Below are 14,281 nucleotides of genomic sequence, written 5' to 3'. Positions count from 1 at the left end.
AAGGACACCAGAAGGGGAAATTCTTTTTTGTGTTTTTTTTTTTTTTTTTGCGGGAGATATATATATATTTATAAATATATATATATATATAAATAAAAATGAAAAGAATGCCGTGACGCAGATGTGTACATACGGCGCTCACCTCTCATCTGCTCACGCTGGTTAGACGTTCATGTGTTCACCCGCTGTGGCTCGTGGCTTTCCATGCAATGGGACTCTTGTTTGCGTTGTATAGTTCTATGCTGTCCTGTGTAATTTGGATGCGGTGCATTTAAAATGTAAATATAGATCTTATCCGACCTTCCCCCTCTTCCTCGTCCCCTTTCCCGCCCCCACACACACCTTACGATCCCACCCTGTACAGTATCAATGGTATTGATTTTATTTTCTCGATGATTCGTTCCGGACAGTTGAGTGTTTTCCGTCCCCGGTGACGACGATGTAAAAAAAAAAAAAAAAAAAAAAAAGCTGCATTGATGTGGTTTACATTCGTGCCGTTTTCTTTCAGAATGGAATTCCAATAAAAGGAGAAAAATCACGAAACGTGTCTTGCTGTGGAGGCGCGAGGGAAGAGCTCACTCCCGCCTCGTTTTCATTCATTCATTCGTTTATTTTCAGGTTGACAGAGGATACATGAAGCGTTAAACTCAGAAGGGGCGGGGCCGGCACGGATATGCGTGGAGGGGGCGGGGCTTCGTCGCCCGCTCTGGCGAATCGAGCGTCGCTATCTAGGCGCCGAGGTGTGGAGGAGGCGTTAGGATACGAGACTGGGAAAACAAATTTCCTAGCGTTAACATCATTAGGCGAGGAGGCTAGCAAAGGGGAGGGGCGGTTAGCTACTGCTCAGGCTGAGGAGTTTGGGGGTTCATCTACCGCAACATGAAGGTCGCTGCTCCTCAGCCGCTAGACAAGAAGAAGAAGAAGAAGAAGAAGAAGAAGAGGAAGACGGGTCGTGTCCCCGAGACGCCGTGAAAAGAAGGGCAGTGGACGTCTTCTCCGGGCTTCCTCGTCTTCCTCCCCCTCCCGCGGGGCTCACGGGTCAGGGGTCGGGGGTCAGGGGTCGGGGGTCGCGGCCCACGTCAGTCCGTTTGGATGCGCTCCCGCTTCTTGCCGTCTTTCTTCTGCTTCTTGGCGTCTGCGGGAACAAAGGAGAAGGTCATTTTAGCTGGATTTTCGGTGGAGACGGCTAGCTTCAGGCTAGCAGCGTGCTAGCCGTCCCACGTGCGGCGCGTCTGAACCATCAGTTCGGATCCCGATCTTTCGGATAGGCATCGGTATCACGACCCGATTTGTTCAGGAAAGTCGTCCCTGACCGTATTAGCCATGACCCAACAACGGCCCGGAGCAATGCTGGCTTCTGGTTGAAATCTTCTCGTCAAGACGGGAACCGGACTTGAATTTCTTCACTTGAAGATGTTTCAACCCTTCTTCACTTCCACTGACCTGTGGGGAATTTCCCAAAATAACTGCCAGGTTTTGGGCGGGTCCAGGTTATGGTGGCTTGTCGTCTAAATGGAAGAGTTGATCAGCAGAAGCGAGGTCCCACTAAGAGAAACCTAATGGGATGACCTGGATTGGGTCTTTCTGCTGATGGGTCTTTCCCGGTTGTTTGGAAGGAGCAGAAGGTCCTGGTCCACGTGTGCAAATCCATCTCGGTATCGATCCAGAACGGCGTTATACGTTTGTGAAAGGTTGTGTCTGAAACCCCCTCCTCTGTCCAGAGTTGGTTTTGATGCTTCAGAGATGGTTTCTGACGCAACCCGTCACAAACCTTTTGGATGAAGGGGTGAAAGAAAAGGAAAAGCCAGTCGCCGAGAAGATTTCGACAACAATTCACCATGACCAGAAATGCACCAGCTACTTGTGAGAGGCGCTCGTCCGAACGGGCCCCTCTGCTCGTTCCAGATGTTTCGACCACCAGTCGTGGAGAGGAGATGATCTGGAGAGCCGAGGAGGTCCTCCTCGGTGATGCCAACTCCATGGGAAGGAGAAAGAAGAGGAGGAAACACTAAGATGCCAAGATGGACACCAGGTGGAGACTCAAGGTAGGCTGTTACCATCCACCGCCTATGAGGGCAACACACACACACACACACACACACACACACACACACACACATACACACACACACACACACACACACACACACACACACACTAAGCCTTGCCTTTCCAATGTCCTGGTAATTATCCGTGTTATAACGCAGGTATTCACCAGAGCATACGAGTCTCGTCCCCTTAAACGGCAGGTTTGATTGACAGTTAATGGAATTAGCGAACGCTGGAAAGGACACGAACTTCACGAGCCAGAAACTAGAAATTACACCCGGGTTGGTGCTTTTCTCTCTGACTGTAATCCAGGCGCCGCCTCAAATTTGTGTCAGAGGAAGTTCAAGCTAGCGGTACTGCAAGTACTCCGTGTACTGTGTGTACCCTGTGTACCAGGGGTGCCGTCCAAACTTAAATCCCGGTCCAAATACGCATCTCGGAGCGTTTGACAGCATTTGCTCGCCTCCGTGGAATCCGCCGGCTTTTCACCTGGTTGGTATTCAGGACGTCGGCTCGCTTCTTGTCATCTTTTCGCTCCGTCGGGCAGAAAGCCGTCCTCCACCTCCACTCCTACCCCTCCGAACCGGAGCCACTCTTCCATACTTTTCTTCTTCTTGGGATGTTTACAAAAAAAAAAACGTCTTGCTCCTTGTATTTGTTGGTCTCCCCTGCTTTGTTTCCGGCTCCGCCGGGGGGTTCTGTCAGAGGTGAAGGGTGTTTCGGGGTTCCACGTAGCGTTCTCTTCGTCCTTCACCGCTAACGAGGGCGGGCTCGCCCTCCAACGCCGCCGGATTTGCACTTTTACAAGCCTCTGCTTGTTCTCCGCATCGCCGACCACTCCTCCATCGCAATTCCATATTTATATATGCAAATGTTCAGCTTGTGAGTGTGTGTGTGTGTGTGTGTGTGTGTGTGTGACAAACACGCCGTCTCTGGGGGAGTGTGTGCGCTCTCTTCTCACGCCGTCGGACAGCGGCGTCCTCGCGGCTGAATGACTGATGGCCTGTCGCCGGCTCCCTCTCGCTCGGAGCTCCGCCGGCGAAAAAAAAAACAACTTTGTCTTTCTTCTCAAAACTTTTCAAAACGGGACGAGAATTCTGACGTCTCCTTTTTCCCCGCGACCGGCCGCGAACGCCAACGTCGCGCCCGAAGCGCGGCGGCGTCCGTGTAAGCTAACAAGCACCGGTTAGCTTTCTGCGGCTCCTAGATTTCAAAACAAGCTGCATCTCTTTTGTTGCATTCGCACAACGGGGGAACCAGGAGCCGTGGAGCTCAACTCCTGGAAACATCTCAGCTCCTGCACTTAGAACTTGGGGATGAAGGTGATTGGTGGAGCTCATTAGCTACGTCCGCTAGCTGATACTTGCAGACTGTGGAGCTCCATTTTTAAAAACTGTTGTGGTCACGGGATGAAACGCACAGAAGAAGCGAGAAACGGACCGTGGAGGAGATCCGAGCTCTTCTGGTCTTCTAAGCCTCAGAGGGGTTTCCAGGGCTGGCAGAGGAACCTCTAAGTGCGGCGTTAGCTAACGGCTAACGGGGTTCTTCACCGCGCAGGGAGAAGATAAAACCCCTCGAACCATCTGAAAATGATGATTCCACCTCCAGTCCGTCTTCTCCTTCCACGCTGGAGGTGCGGGTCACGAATGCTTGTGTCCCAGAAGCCAAAGGTTCTTCTTCTCACGGCTTCTGTCTGGAAGCATCCGTGGAGACGTGTTCCATCACGCGTGTCCTGCTGAAGAGTCAGAGCGCCGCCTGCGGGTCGGACCAGGAACGCCGCATCTCACGAACATCTCCAGATCCGGATTCATCCCCTTCCCCGCCCGGCGGGGTTCGGACCTCGGCCCCGCGGTCTCTCCCGGGGTGATTTCTCTCCACCATTATGTTGAGCAGATGCCTCCACGGTGCTGCGGCACGCCGCCGCCGCCGCCGCCGCCGCCGCCGCCATCGCCGCCCCCCCAGGGGACGCCTGTCTCTCCAACCCGGGGAGATATTCAGAATTGCAGATTTGGCTTCTCCTTCCGCTCGTTCTTTCTGTCGCTCCCGAAGCCAAACAATTTTCCATAAGCCCTCTGATCCCACTGCTGTGGACACACACACACACACACACACACACACACACACACACAACCTTTTCTTCGTCGCCCACCAACCCCTCCGCTTCCCGGGGCTTATCTTCCGACCGGCAGACTCGGGGAATCCGACCTTCTCTCAGATAGCGGCCGCCTTCCCGCCGCCATCCGCGCTCCGCTTCCCCGCACCTTCATTAGGATCGATGCGCGGGAAGGTGTGTGGTCACACACACACACACACACACACACACACACAAAGGGCTAAATGAACTGTTGTTAATGAGCTAACACACACACACACGTTCACGTTTTCTTCCTTTTTTTCCACACAGACAGGCGACAAACACAGGAAAATAGAGCTGTCAAACATATTTAGAGTTTCTTCTGGATTCTCCGAGTCATCTTCTGGAAGCGATGTGTGTGTGTGTGTGTGTGTGTGTGTGTGTGTGTGTCTACGGCGACCATCTCCTCCAAGCCCTGAGATTGAAAGGGCGGCTGATGGTGCAGATGTGGCGTTCAGGGGCGCCTCTTGTGAAACCGTCCTCTCAGCTTCGCCGTTTTTGCGTCGGCGGCGGTGAATGAACCTGAGGTACCATGACACTTCTACACACACACACACACACACACACACACACACTCATGGAAAGCGAGGAGGAGACTTTAGCAGGAAGTTTGAGAGCCGCTGCTCTGACTCCATATTGGATTAAGAAAAATAACCTTGAGGAGAACGCCGCCGCGTTCGCCATCCAGCTGATTTAGGGCGCCGGGGGAAACGCGGTCATCTGCCGTGCGCGATAAGGCGGCGCTCGGCGGCCGGCGCCGGCGATTAGGCGTTCCTTCGTTTAGATAAAGCGGGTCAATTACACCCTCGTTTAAAAGAATTAACACCATCGATTCGCTCGGGTCGCCGCTTAACCCGAAAATAAAACCTTCCCGGGCGACGAAGCGCAGAACGGTTTCCCCGTCCGGGCCGCGATCCATCGTCACGCGGCGAGGAAACATTTCCACGGTCCTTATAAGTAAAGAAAAAACATCCACCTTCCCAGAACTTCCGGGCCCGGTCGCCTCCTGAGCCGAAAGTCCGGCCGACGCCTCGCGGGATTTGGCGGCGTTGGAAACCGTCACGGTCCGGGATGGACTCTTTTTATTTCTCATTGTAAAAATCACAGCCGCGCATCCTTTCAGCTTCGGCTTAATTAAAACGACACAAAATACCCCCCGACACACACACACACACACACACACACACACACATACATACCCCGACCCCCCCCCCCCCCCACTGTCGGAGAGGAGATTAGCAATTCTGCAGCAGAAACAAACACGGGCGCTGTAAACACCCCTTCAGCTAGAATTAATTAAACAAACCGACTCCCCGTAACTGTTTATGAAGATTTGACAGACAAATACAAAAAGCGGGAGTTCTTCTCCTCCTCGTCTTCACGTCTCCGTCGAGAAACGCCGAAAAGGGCGCCGTTCGCACCTTGTTACGCCATTCGTCCGCTAGACGGCGGCGCCGAGTTCGCTTTCAAGTTTAACCCGAGGTAAAGACGGCGCTTCTTCTTCTTCTTCTTCTTCCGCGCAGGATTGGACTCACCTTGCGGTTTGAGTTTGGGGATTTTCCCGCACGGCTTGCTGGCCGTGACGGTGGCGGCGCAGGTGGCGTCCATGAGCGCCCGCTTCAGCACGCCCGTCCTGTTCTTCTTGCCCGTCGCCAGGTCGCACTCCCCCCACGCCTGGAAGTCGTACTTGCACTCGCCTTGGAAAAGAGAGGAGAGTCGGATCAGGCGGCGAAGCTGCACCAGAGCTTCGGTTTGCCCTTTAATAAAAACAAGTTCTTCTCGGACGCTTTCGTTTTCATGTTCGCTCGTTCGTTTTTTCGACCGCGGGTCGGGAAAATTTACCGTCAAAGAGACATTTGGAGTCGTTTCTCCACGGTGGAGAAAACACAGCGGAATCCTTTTGAAATTTAAATGAATTAACCGCATATGAGTTTTCTTTTTTTTTTTTCGGTGTGTATAAACAAAATATGTGTTTTATAAATCAAGGAACAGAGAAAACTAAATTAGTTCTCCTGCGTTCAACACAATATTTTGCACTTGTTGGGCTGAAGGTGATTTTTAAACAAACGTCTATTTGAATCCTTCTTGCATTTATGAAAAAAAAAAAGAAAAACGAGCTTAAATGATCTACCGACAGTAAACTAGAAAACACCTTCCTCTCTCTGTTTGACAAAAACATTTTCGTCATTTATTTCATTTATTTTGTTTTATTTAGATGTTACAAAAAATGAACAAACTAAAATAAAATACATTTTAATTAAATACTCGTTGATTTTGTTCCAAAACCCCAGGGAGCCACGGGTTGGCGACGCCTGATCCGGACACTTCTGCAGTCAGGGTCGCAGGGGGCGGAGCCTAAGGGTAGCAGGGGGCGGAGCCTAAGGGTCGCAGGGGGCGGATTCGGACACTTCTGCAGTCAGGGTCGCAGGGGGCGGAGCCTAAGGGTCGCAGGGGGCGGAGCCTAAGGGGCAGCGAGGGGAGCATACAAGTCCACAATGTAGGGTCTCCAAGAGGAACCCCTTGGAGACACGTGGAGAACACGGATACTCCGACTCCGCTTTCCAATCGATCTGCTTCCTCTACTGCCGTCATGTGACAAACAAGCGCCGACAGATGAAATCAATCGGACAGTTTCACGAGCCCCGATCGGATATCGGATAACGCCGCTGCGGTAGAAGATCCCGGGACCTCGTCTACCGGGCCTCGCTCACGGGAGCTTCTTCTTCCTCACCTCCGAACTTCTTCTTCCAGTTGCAGGGGATCTTGCAGCGCTGGGTCTTGATGGTCTGCTTGCAGTCGGCGCCGGTGCGAGTTCCCTCCCGGGTGCCGAGTCCACAGTCGCCCTCGTTGGCGACGCAGACGCTCCACTGCCACTCGCCGCAGTCCGACTTACGCTCCTTCTTCCCTGCGGGACCAAACCGCCGTCGGCCATATTGGTTTATTACAGCGCGATTTATGTTCCAGCCAACGAGAAGTATTATTGAGTTATAATAAGAAATGCATTAACGGAAAATCCTTAAAGGACGCGCAATTAGTTCAAACCCGAAGGCGTCTTTTCCGCCCGACGAAACCAGCCTGTGATCGTTTTCGATCGGAAGAAAATCTCATGCAAGAACTCGATAAAAGATCAATACTGAATATAATAACATGTAGCGATAGCATGCGTTGAATACCGTGAATGAAATTTAACGGTCGCAAGAGTGCATTATCTGCGTTCCATTGTCTGATGTGCTTCCATCGCTATGGCTACGCAGCGGCTACGCCACCCCTGAAGGGAGAAGCCCAGAAGTTGATCAACAAGCTAAGGATGCGCAGCATTTCACAACATCTATCAAGCACCTGTCTTCGTCGGCTTGTCACGAGAGAAGATGGTCATGATCCCGTCAGCAGCCATTTTTTTACTTAGCATTTCTTCTAAAGGTGCGGGAAAAGATGCTAATGTTAACTTTAATCACTTCCTGTTGGGGTCGTGTCATTTGTCAAGGAGCTAACAGCGAGCGTCATTCTCAGGAAAGGCTCCTCGCCCACCTTGTTTCTCCGCTTTGCCTCCTTCCGCCGCCATCACGGTGAGTACGAGGAGCGCCGTGACGGCCACCTGCATCCACTGCTTCTGTCCGCGCATCCTGGAAGTGAAACATGCGAGCCGTTAGCGTGGAAGTCGGTCTCCACTGATGTAGCGCTTTCACGTAGCATTCACCCACTCGCTCACACACAAGGCGCCAAGCATACAAGTCAGAGCCACTTGGGGTTTAGTGACAGGAAGAGCTCGGAAATATAACCGCTAGCCTTCTGATTGCAGAGGTACGCCCTGCTCTACCGACTTAGCCGCAGTTGCTACGAAGTACCCTCCGCCTCTTCCTTCTCGGAGTTTAAATGTCAGCCGTAGCCGCTCTTTGTGATCAGAGATATGAAGTGATGCTTGTCAGCGTCTGCGTGATTAACCGCCGCTGACGTCGGGAAGCACTCCGCCGTGAAGTCTCCCCCCTCCAGATCTTGATGAAGATGCGCCCGGAGTCCACAAACCGGCTTGTTTGGAAGCAGAAGGCAGATCCCTCCGTCTGTCGCGTTTGCTCTTTTTGCCGGTTTTTCGGAAGAGGAAGTCTGACAGCGGGTCACGTCGTAGCATCGCAAGCTAATTCACTGCTAATTCTTCTTCGCCCTTTGATCTCCGTTCCGGTCGACCCGAACGCAAGGTACCGTCACCGCGAGGGCAAAACTGCCAACCACTCACTGATGTATGACCCTGAAGGTACCGTCCGAAGGTGGACCTCCATTTGCAGGAGGCTCTTGCTTTGTCTGGACCTCACAGTCCTCATGTTTGGTTGAAATCCGGGGTTTGAGCTAAGAACATCGCCGATAGACACCACAAGTACCTCCTTCGCAGCTTCGTGCACTTGTTGGGTCTTCAAGGCGCCGTGCGGTTCCTTGCGGAAGAGTTACCCGCTACCCGCCTGTGCCGCTTCGCCCAAATGTGCCCTGGACGCTAAAGACCTTCAACAGCGAAGCTCAACCGAGAAGCTCCGTGGCTTCGAACCGCGGTTTTGCACGGATGGATTTCGTCTGTCAGCGCCCGTTCGTCAGACGCAAACGACAACAATCACCAAGGCGGATGCTGCAGCGGTTCGCGCCTCTTCCCCGAACCAACAAGGTCCTCCACCGAGGGCCTTCCTACTTGGGGTTCCTCAGGGTTCTCCAGTTCCTCCGTCGTCCAGACGTGCGATTGGTCGTACGTCTGCGATGGTTTCGGGTTGAACTCCGCCTCTCGACCAATCAGAGCAGGGAAAGGTTGCGTTGACGGCTGACGTCACGCCCCTTGCTATCGCTCATCTGGCGAAACGACTCGAAGCCGCCATTTTCCTTCTTTCTACCGACTGACAGTGTTTGAGTTCCTTCAGAACGGCAGAGAACCGGCGGGGATATAATATCCGTTTGTCAATTTTAATTAATCGGGCGCCGGCGCCGGCCATCGATTCGCACTCCCCGACTTCTTTTTCCCTCTCCTCTTCAGACTTAGCGAAACTCGGTTCTCAGTTCTGTTGTGAGGCCTTCTGGTATTCAAATCAGGTATTCAGAACCTTACATTTAGTCATTAGATGCTAATTTAATGCATTTTCATCCAGGATTTAATGTCTGCCGGAGTTTCTTTGAAGCTCATAATGAGCCTCGTGGCTGCGAGTGTCGCCTGCCTTCCCGCAGAAAGTCGTCTGGATCCTTCGCTCTATTGATTAATACTTCTCTGACGGCGGCGGCGCCCAGACAAAACCCCCCGTTTCAATTAAATACTCCCGTCTCGCGGTATTTTTTTTCTTTATTTTGGCTTCATTGTTGACACTTTTTAGGATTTTTTTTTTTTTTTTTTCGCCGGCTTTTCATCTCCATAACCCGAAAACCCAAAACGCGAGGAGAGCGTACAATGGCTTCTAAGAGTTTGGAAAGAGAGAAGCCGACGGGAGAGCCGCCCCGATAGAGATCGTCCTCCCAGGCAAAGAAAGTCAGAGATAAGAAAGCCTCTTCCTCGCTCAGTCAGACGGAGCGACGGCGCCTGGAAAAGCCGGGCGTTGATGACATTGAGCGAAAGGGGGGAAATTGGGCTTCGCTGCTGAACTGAGTCCGACGATTTCTCTTTAGTGAGCAAAAAATAGAAAAAACGCAGATGAGCGTTTCGTCCCCTTCAACAAATTAGACAAGTTCCTCTTCCAAACGGGCGTCAGTCAGAACAGATGATGGGATGGATCGGGAGATTCCGACATCCTTCAACTCCCGTCCCGGCTTTGCAATTATTTCGATCTACAGACTCTTTATGTTATCTTTTTCTACATTCGTCCGTTCGCGGGTCCACCATTCAGCCTCTCGTTCACATGTCTGGACACCCGAGGTGTCAAACTCTGGCCTGTAATAATATTTGTCCCGCAAAGCCACACCAATGACTCTTGGAGAAGGCCAGCCGGTTAATCTACAGTGAATGTGTCGCTAATTCTGCAAATCCCAGATTTTTCTGCTGTTTTTTCGGCATTAAAAATCACAACAGGACCCATAAACGGCCTCCCCTCTGTTGACAGTAGTAATAGCAGCGACCTTATGCTAATACTGGTGCCCTGCTACTTTGGCAGAAAACAGGATTTTCCATGTGTGCAATATTAAGATATATACTGTCTGGTATCAAGCTATGATTGTTCCATATTTTGTTTTTAAGCAAAACTTGTTTGGGTTCGTTGTTAAATCTGGAGGATGATTTTTTTCAACAAATATCAATGTTGGCCCGCGACTTTGTCCCGGTTTTGAATTTTGGCCCACTGTGTATTGGAGTTTGACACCTGTAGGATCTCCACTGAACCTCCAACATGTGACTGTTGGAGGAACGTGGGGAACCCTGAGGAACCCCTTGCAGACACGGGGAGAACATGGAAACTCCGCAGGGGAAGGAGTCCGACCAGGGAGCGCTAACCACTAGCGCTAACTAATTAGCTGAACTCCGATAGCAGTTTATGAGCCTGGTTCACCAGCCGGCCCGCCAACACCTCATCCTCCACCGAAGCCCCTCGAGAGCCTCCAACTCCTCTTCTGCTTTTTTCCCCGAGCACCTCGAGAAACATCGTCGGAACCTTCGGCGCAGGGTTTGCGGGGCTTGTCGGCCCCCGTTCGCTAATGGTGGTCGCTGGATTTGTTCTGGACTTCTTCAGCCTCTGATGAAACCCATCCCGACCAAAATACCAGCCAGACCCCGTTTCCAAACACCTACAACTCCTCCAGAATAGTATTTCTTTTTTTTTCTCTGCTTCAATTAAGACAAATAACCTTAAATGCCAACATTTTCTCCCTGAAATACAAAACGTTTATTGAAAAAAAAAGCAAGAAAAGAAGGTGCCGTGTAAACATGTTGATCGCCTTAATAGTCAGAAGATTTTGGGATTTACGATGCTAAAGGGATTATCGTTGTAAGCTGGAGGGCAATAGTACCTTTGGATGATTTCATTTTTCCACAATCCGTCACAACGTGATGCCGAGCGCTTAGAGCGGCACCGGTATGAAGACGAAAGCGAAGGAATGGAGGCAGCTCGAGTTCCTGAGCAGTACATGTAGCGCCCCAAACACAAGAGATACATGTCATGGGGAACACACTTGCGCAAGGACAATGGCAGTTCCTCGCCACCATATCGATGGAAACCAATGGCCCGCCGGTCTCCTATCGTGGAACGAATGAATTGATGAACAGATATGTAGCTTTGTTAGCGCGTGTAAAGCTAACTTGCACTTCGACCGATCGGATCGGCCTCGCAGGCCCGCGAGTACCGGTCCCATCGAACCCTCCGCGCCCCATTGATCCAGGCGCACCGGGGGAGGGCGCGAGGGGGTAGATGCCAAATCGATGGACCTGCGGTGACTCCTGGTTTGTAGCGGCGGGTAAACACCAGCCGCTAAGATGCTCAGAGTCAAGCGTTAGCCGCGGATCCCCATTGGACGAGCACGACGAAGGCGCGGGGGGCGAAAGGGTTAACGAATCTATTACGGCCCCCGAGAAAACGGGAATTACTTGGGTTATTAGTTATATTGGCCGAGCGAAAATAATCACAACCATTATCATCGTGTGATTAATGGATTCTGGTTTGTTTCATTTAAACCATCGCTTTTTAGCGGCCCCTTTTTTTTTTTTCCTCTCACTTTATCAAATCTCAATCTGGATACATGTGGAGAAGCAAGAGGAGTCCTTTAATTAAAAAACAGCGATAAACAAATATATCACCTTGGTCGCGGCGCTAGCGCTTTAGCCCCGCTCATTACAAAAATACAAACATGTATTTTGAAAGATGAATATTCCCCAGCTCTCTTTCTCTTTTTGTCTTTATTAATTCATCTTAATTCTGCACCGTGGAACCCCAGCCTGAGCCACAGAGAGCGAAGGTTCGTGAAACCCTGAGAAATAATTGGCTTAAATAGGTTTTATGATGAAAAAAAATCCCAATTCGCCGCCGCGTCGATAATCCCGGTCTGGATCTGCCGCTCCTCGACCGGCGGGAAGAGTCGAGTTTTCTCAGCTGCTCACTGGAGTGTGATTTTTGTTTTGTTTTGTTTCTGCGGCCAGAGTTTCCTCCCTGACATCAGGTCGCGGAGCTGCAACAAGGAGGAAGCCATGACTGCATGTGTCCTTCCGGTCCAGGAGGGCGTCCTGTTTGTTCATCTTTTAACCAATGGCAACAACGTCTGTGGAGGTTCTCAGGTCCAGGTCATGGTCAAAATCTTCTTGTCTTGGCAACTGGACTTCATTTTCTTCACTCGAATACGTTTCACCGGGACAGGACGGTGATGTCCAGAAAAGAAAGATGGTCCAAGAAGGGTCAACGAAGCCATCTTTGTCGAAATGGTTCAATCACCAGAACCAGGCCACGGTATCTTCCACCTGAAGTTCAGGTGGAAGATACCACCAGGTTTCCTTTGTTTCACATCCTGAAAAGGTCGGCTTCAGCTTTTCAGAGTCCAATCCAGGTAAATCCCCAAAAGTTGTACCTTCGTCCCGCCTAACGACACCCCATTAGCACAGCAACCCCCTTCCACCTCGTTTCTGCAGATCAACTCTCATTTGCATAAGAAGCCGTGGTAACCTAGACCCGCCCACAACCCGGCCGGTTACATCTCCCCACCGCCGAAGAAGCTTCTCGGACCACAAGGAGCTACGAGAGGAGGCTAGCGGGAGGCTAACTGCGGTCCAACAACAACAGCTCCGTCTCATCGACATTACGATGCAGAAGCTAGCTTTTCTTCTCCAGTTGGGGTTTGACTTTGCAGCGGGGTCAGGGGTCGACATCCAGACCGTTGTTGTTGTTGTTGTTGCATCAGCGCAAACTCTGTCACCCCCTGTGGAGTTTGGGTAGGGCAGGGTAGACAGCGCTAGCGCACTCCTTTCCATGTGAGCCAGAAGGCGATGCTTTCAATTTACCCTCACCTACGGTCACCACTTGTGGGTCGTGACCGAAAGATCACGGATACGAGCGGCCGAAATGTGTCGGCCGGACTCTCCCTTAGAGATAAGGTGAGAAGTTCTGCCATCTGGGAGAAGCTGGGAGTCGAGCCACCGCTCCTCCAGGACGCCTCCTGGACATGTCCATCCAGGAGGAGGCCAGGAGAAGATACCTTAGATCCCACCAGAAGAGCCGAACCACGTGGTTGGTGCGAGGGAAGTCTGGGCCTCCTTGCAAGATGGATGGATTGATATTCATCCGTGAAATTTCAATACCAGCCAGTGCGTACATCCATCCATCTTCTGACGCTTATCCTGCACTCAGTGTCACGATCTCCTCTCGGCAACCGAGAGGAGACGCGGCCGGGTCAAATTCAGAATCGGCGCCAGCTGCAGCAGCGACCAGCTGCCGCTAATCAAGATTTCTATAAAGGGCAGCGGCACGCTCTGCCTGGTGCCGGGGGATTGTGGTTGCCCAACAACCCTGACCTAGTGGATCCCCACGACCCCTGTCATGACCGGACCTAGGTTGTCCCTTCCCTTCCCTTCCCTTCCCTTCCCTTCCCTTCCCTTCCCTTCCTTTCCCTTCCCTTCCCTTCCCTTCCCTTCCCTTCCCTTCCCTTCCCTTCCCTTCCCTTCCCTTCCCTTCCCTTCCCTTCCCTTCCCTTCCCTTCCCTGGACTTCCCTTTGCCCAACGACCCCCGTTACGACCGGACCCAGCCGGCCGGTGCAACATCGGACCCTGACCCTGCGAGACCCCCTTGTGGACCAGGCCCCCCCCTGGACCTTCGGACCCTGACCTTGTGAGACCCCCTGGTGGACCACCAGACCCCGAATGTAGACCGGGACCCCCTGGTGGACCACCGGACCCCAACCCTGCGAGAACCCCGTTACGCCCAGACCCAGCCGGTGCAACATCGGACCCCGACCCTGCGAAGACCCCGCATCCCATGGTTAAAAATAAAACATCCGAACACATTCTAGCCTTGGTGTGGTTCCCTGCTCGAGTCCGCCTCCAGACCCGTGACACTCGGGGTCGCAGGGCCGATGCTGTAGCCTATCGCGGCTGTCATCGGGTCGCCGGTCGATCGCAAGGCCACATATATAGACCGACAACCATTCGCTCAATCAAAAAAAAACGCCTC

At 52.0% G+C, this 14,281-nt stretch overlaps 1 protein-coding gene across 1 annotated transcript in view; it reads right to left on the bottom strand.

The window, feature by feature from the left end:
• Nucleotides 1-552: 552 nt before the first annotated feature.
• Nucleotides 553-14,281, bottom strand: part of ptn (pleiotrophin) — a 29,734-nt gene continuing 16,005 nt past the window's right edge. The window contains exons 2-5 of the mRNA XM_086146314.1: nt 7,712-7,806; nt 6,915-7,088; nt 5,719-5,880; nt 553-1,135 (exon numbers count right to left, since the gene is read on the bottom strand). Coding sequence (XP_086002440.1) covers nt 1,080-1,135; nt 5,719-5,880; nt 6,915-7,088; nt 7,712-7,805 — 486 coding nt within the window. The 5' untranslated portion in view covers nt 7,806 and the 3' untranslated portion in view covers nt 553-1,079. The remainder of the gene's footprint in view (nt 1,136-5,718; nt 5,881-6,914; nt 7,089-7,711; nt 7,807-14,281) is intronic.

The sequence above is a fragment of the Fistularia commersonii genome, chromosome 5 (genome assembly GCF_037954325.1).
Source record: "Fistularia commersonii isolate RoL2024-O1a breed Wild chromosome 5, RoL_Fcom_v1.0, whole genome shotgun sequence".
In the NCBI taxonomy this organism is placed as follows: domain Eukaryota; kingdom Metazoa; phylum Chordata; class Actinopteri; order Syngnathiformes; family Fistulariidae; genus Fistularia; species Fistularia commersonii.
This window is presented reverse-complemented; position numbering and strand designations above follow the sequence as displayed.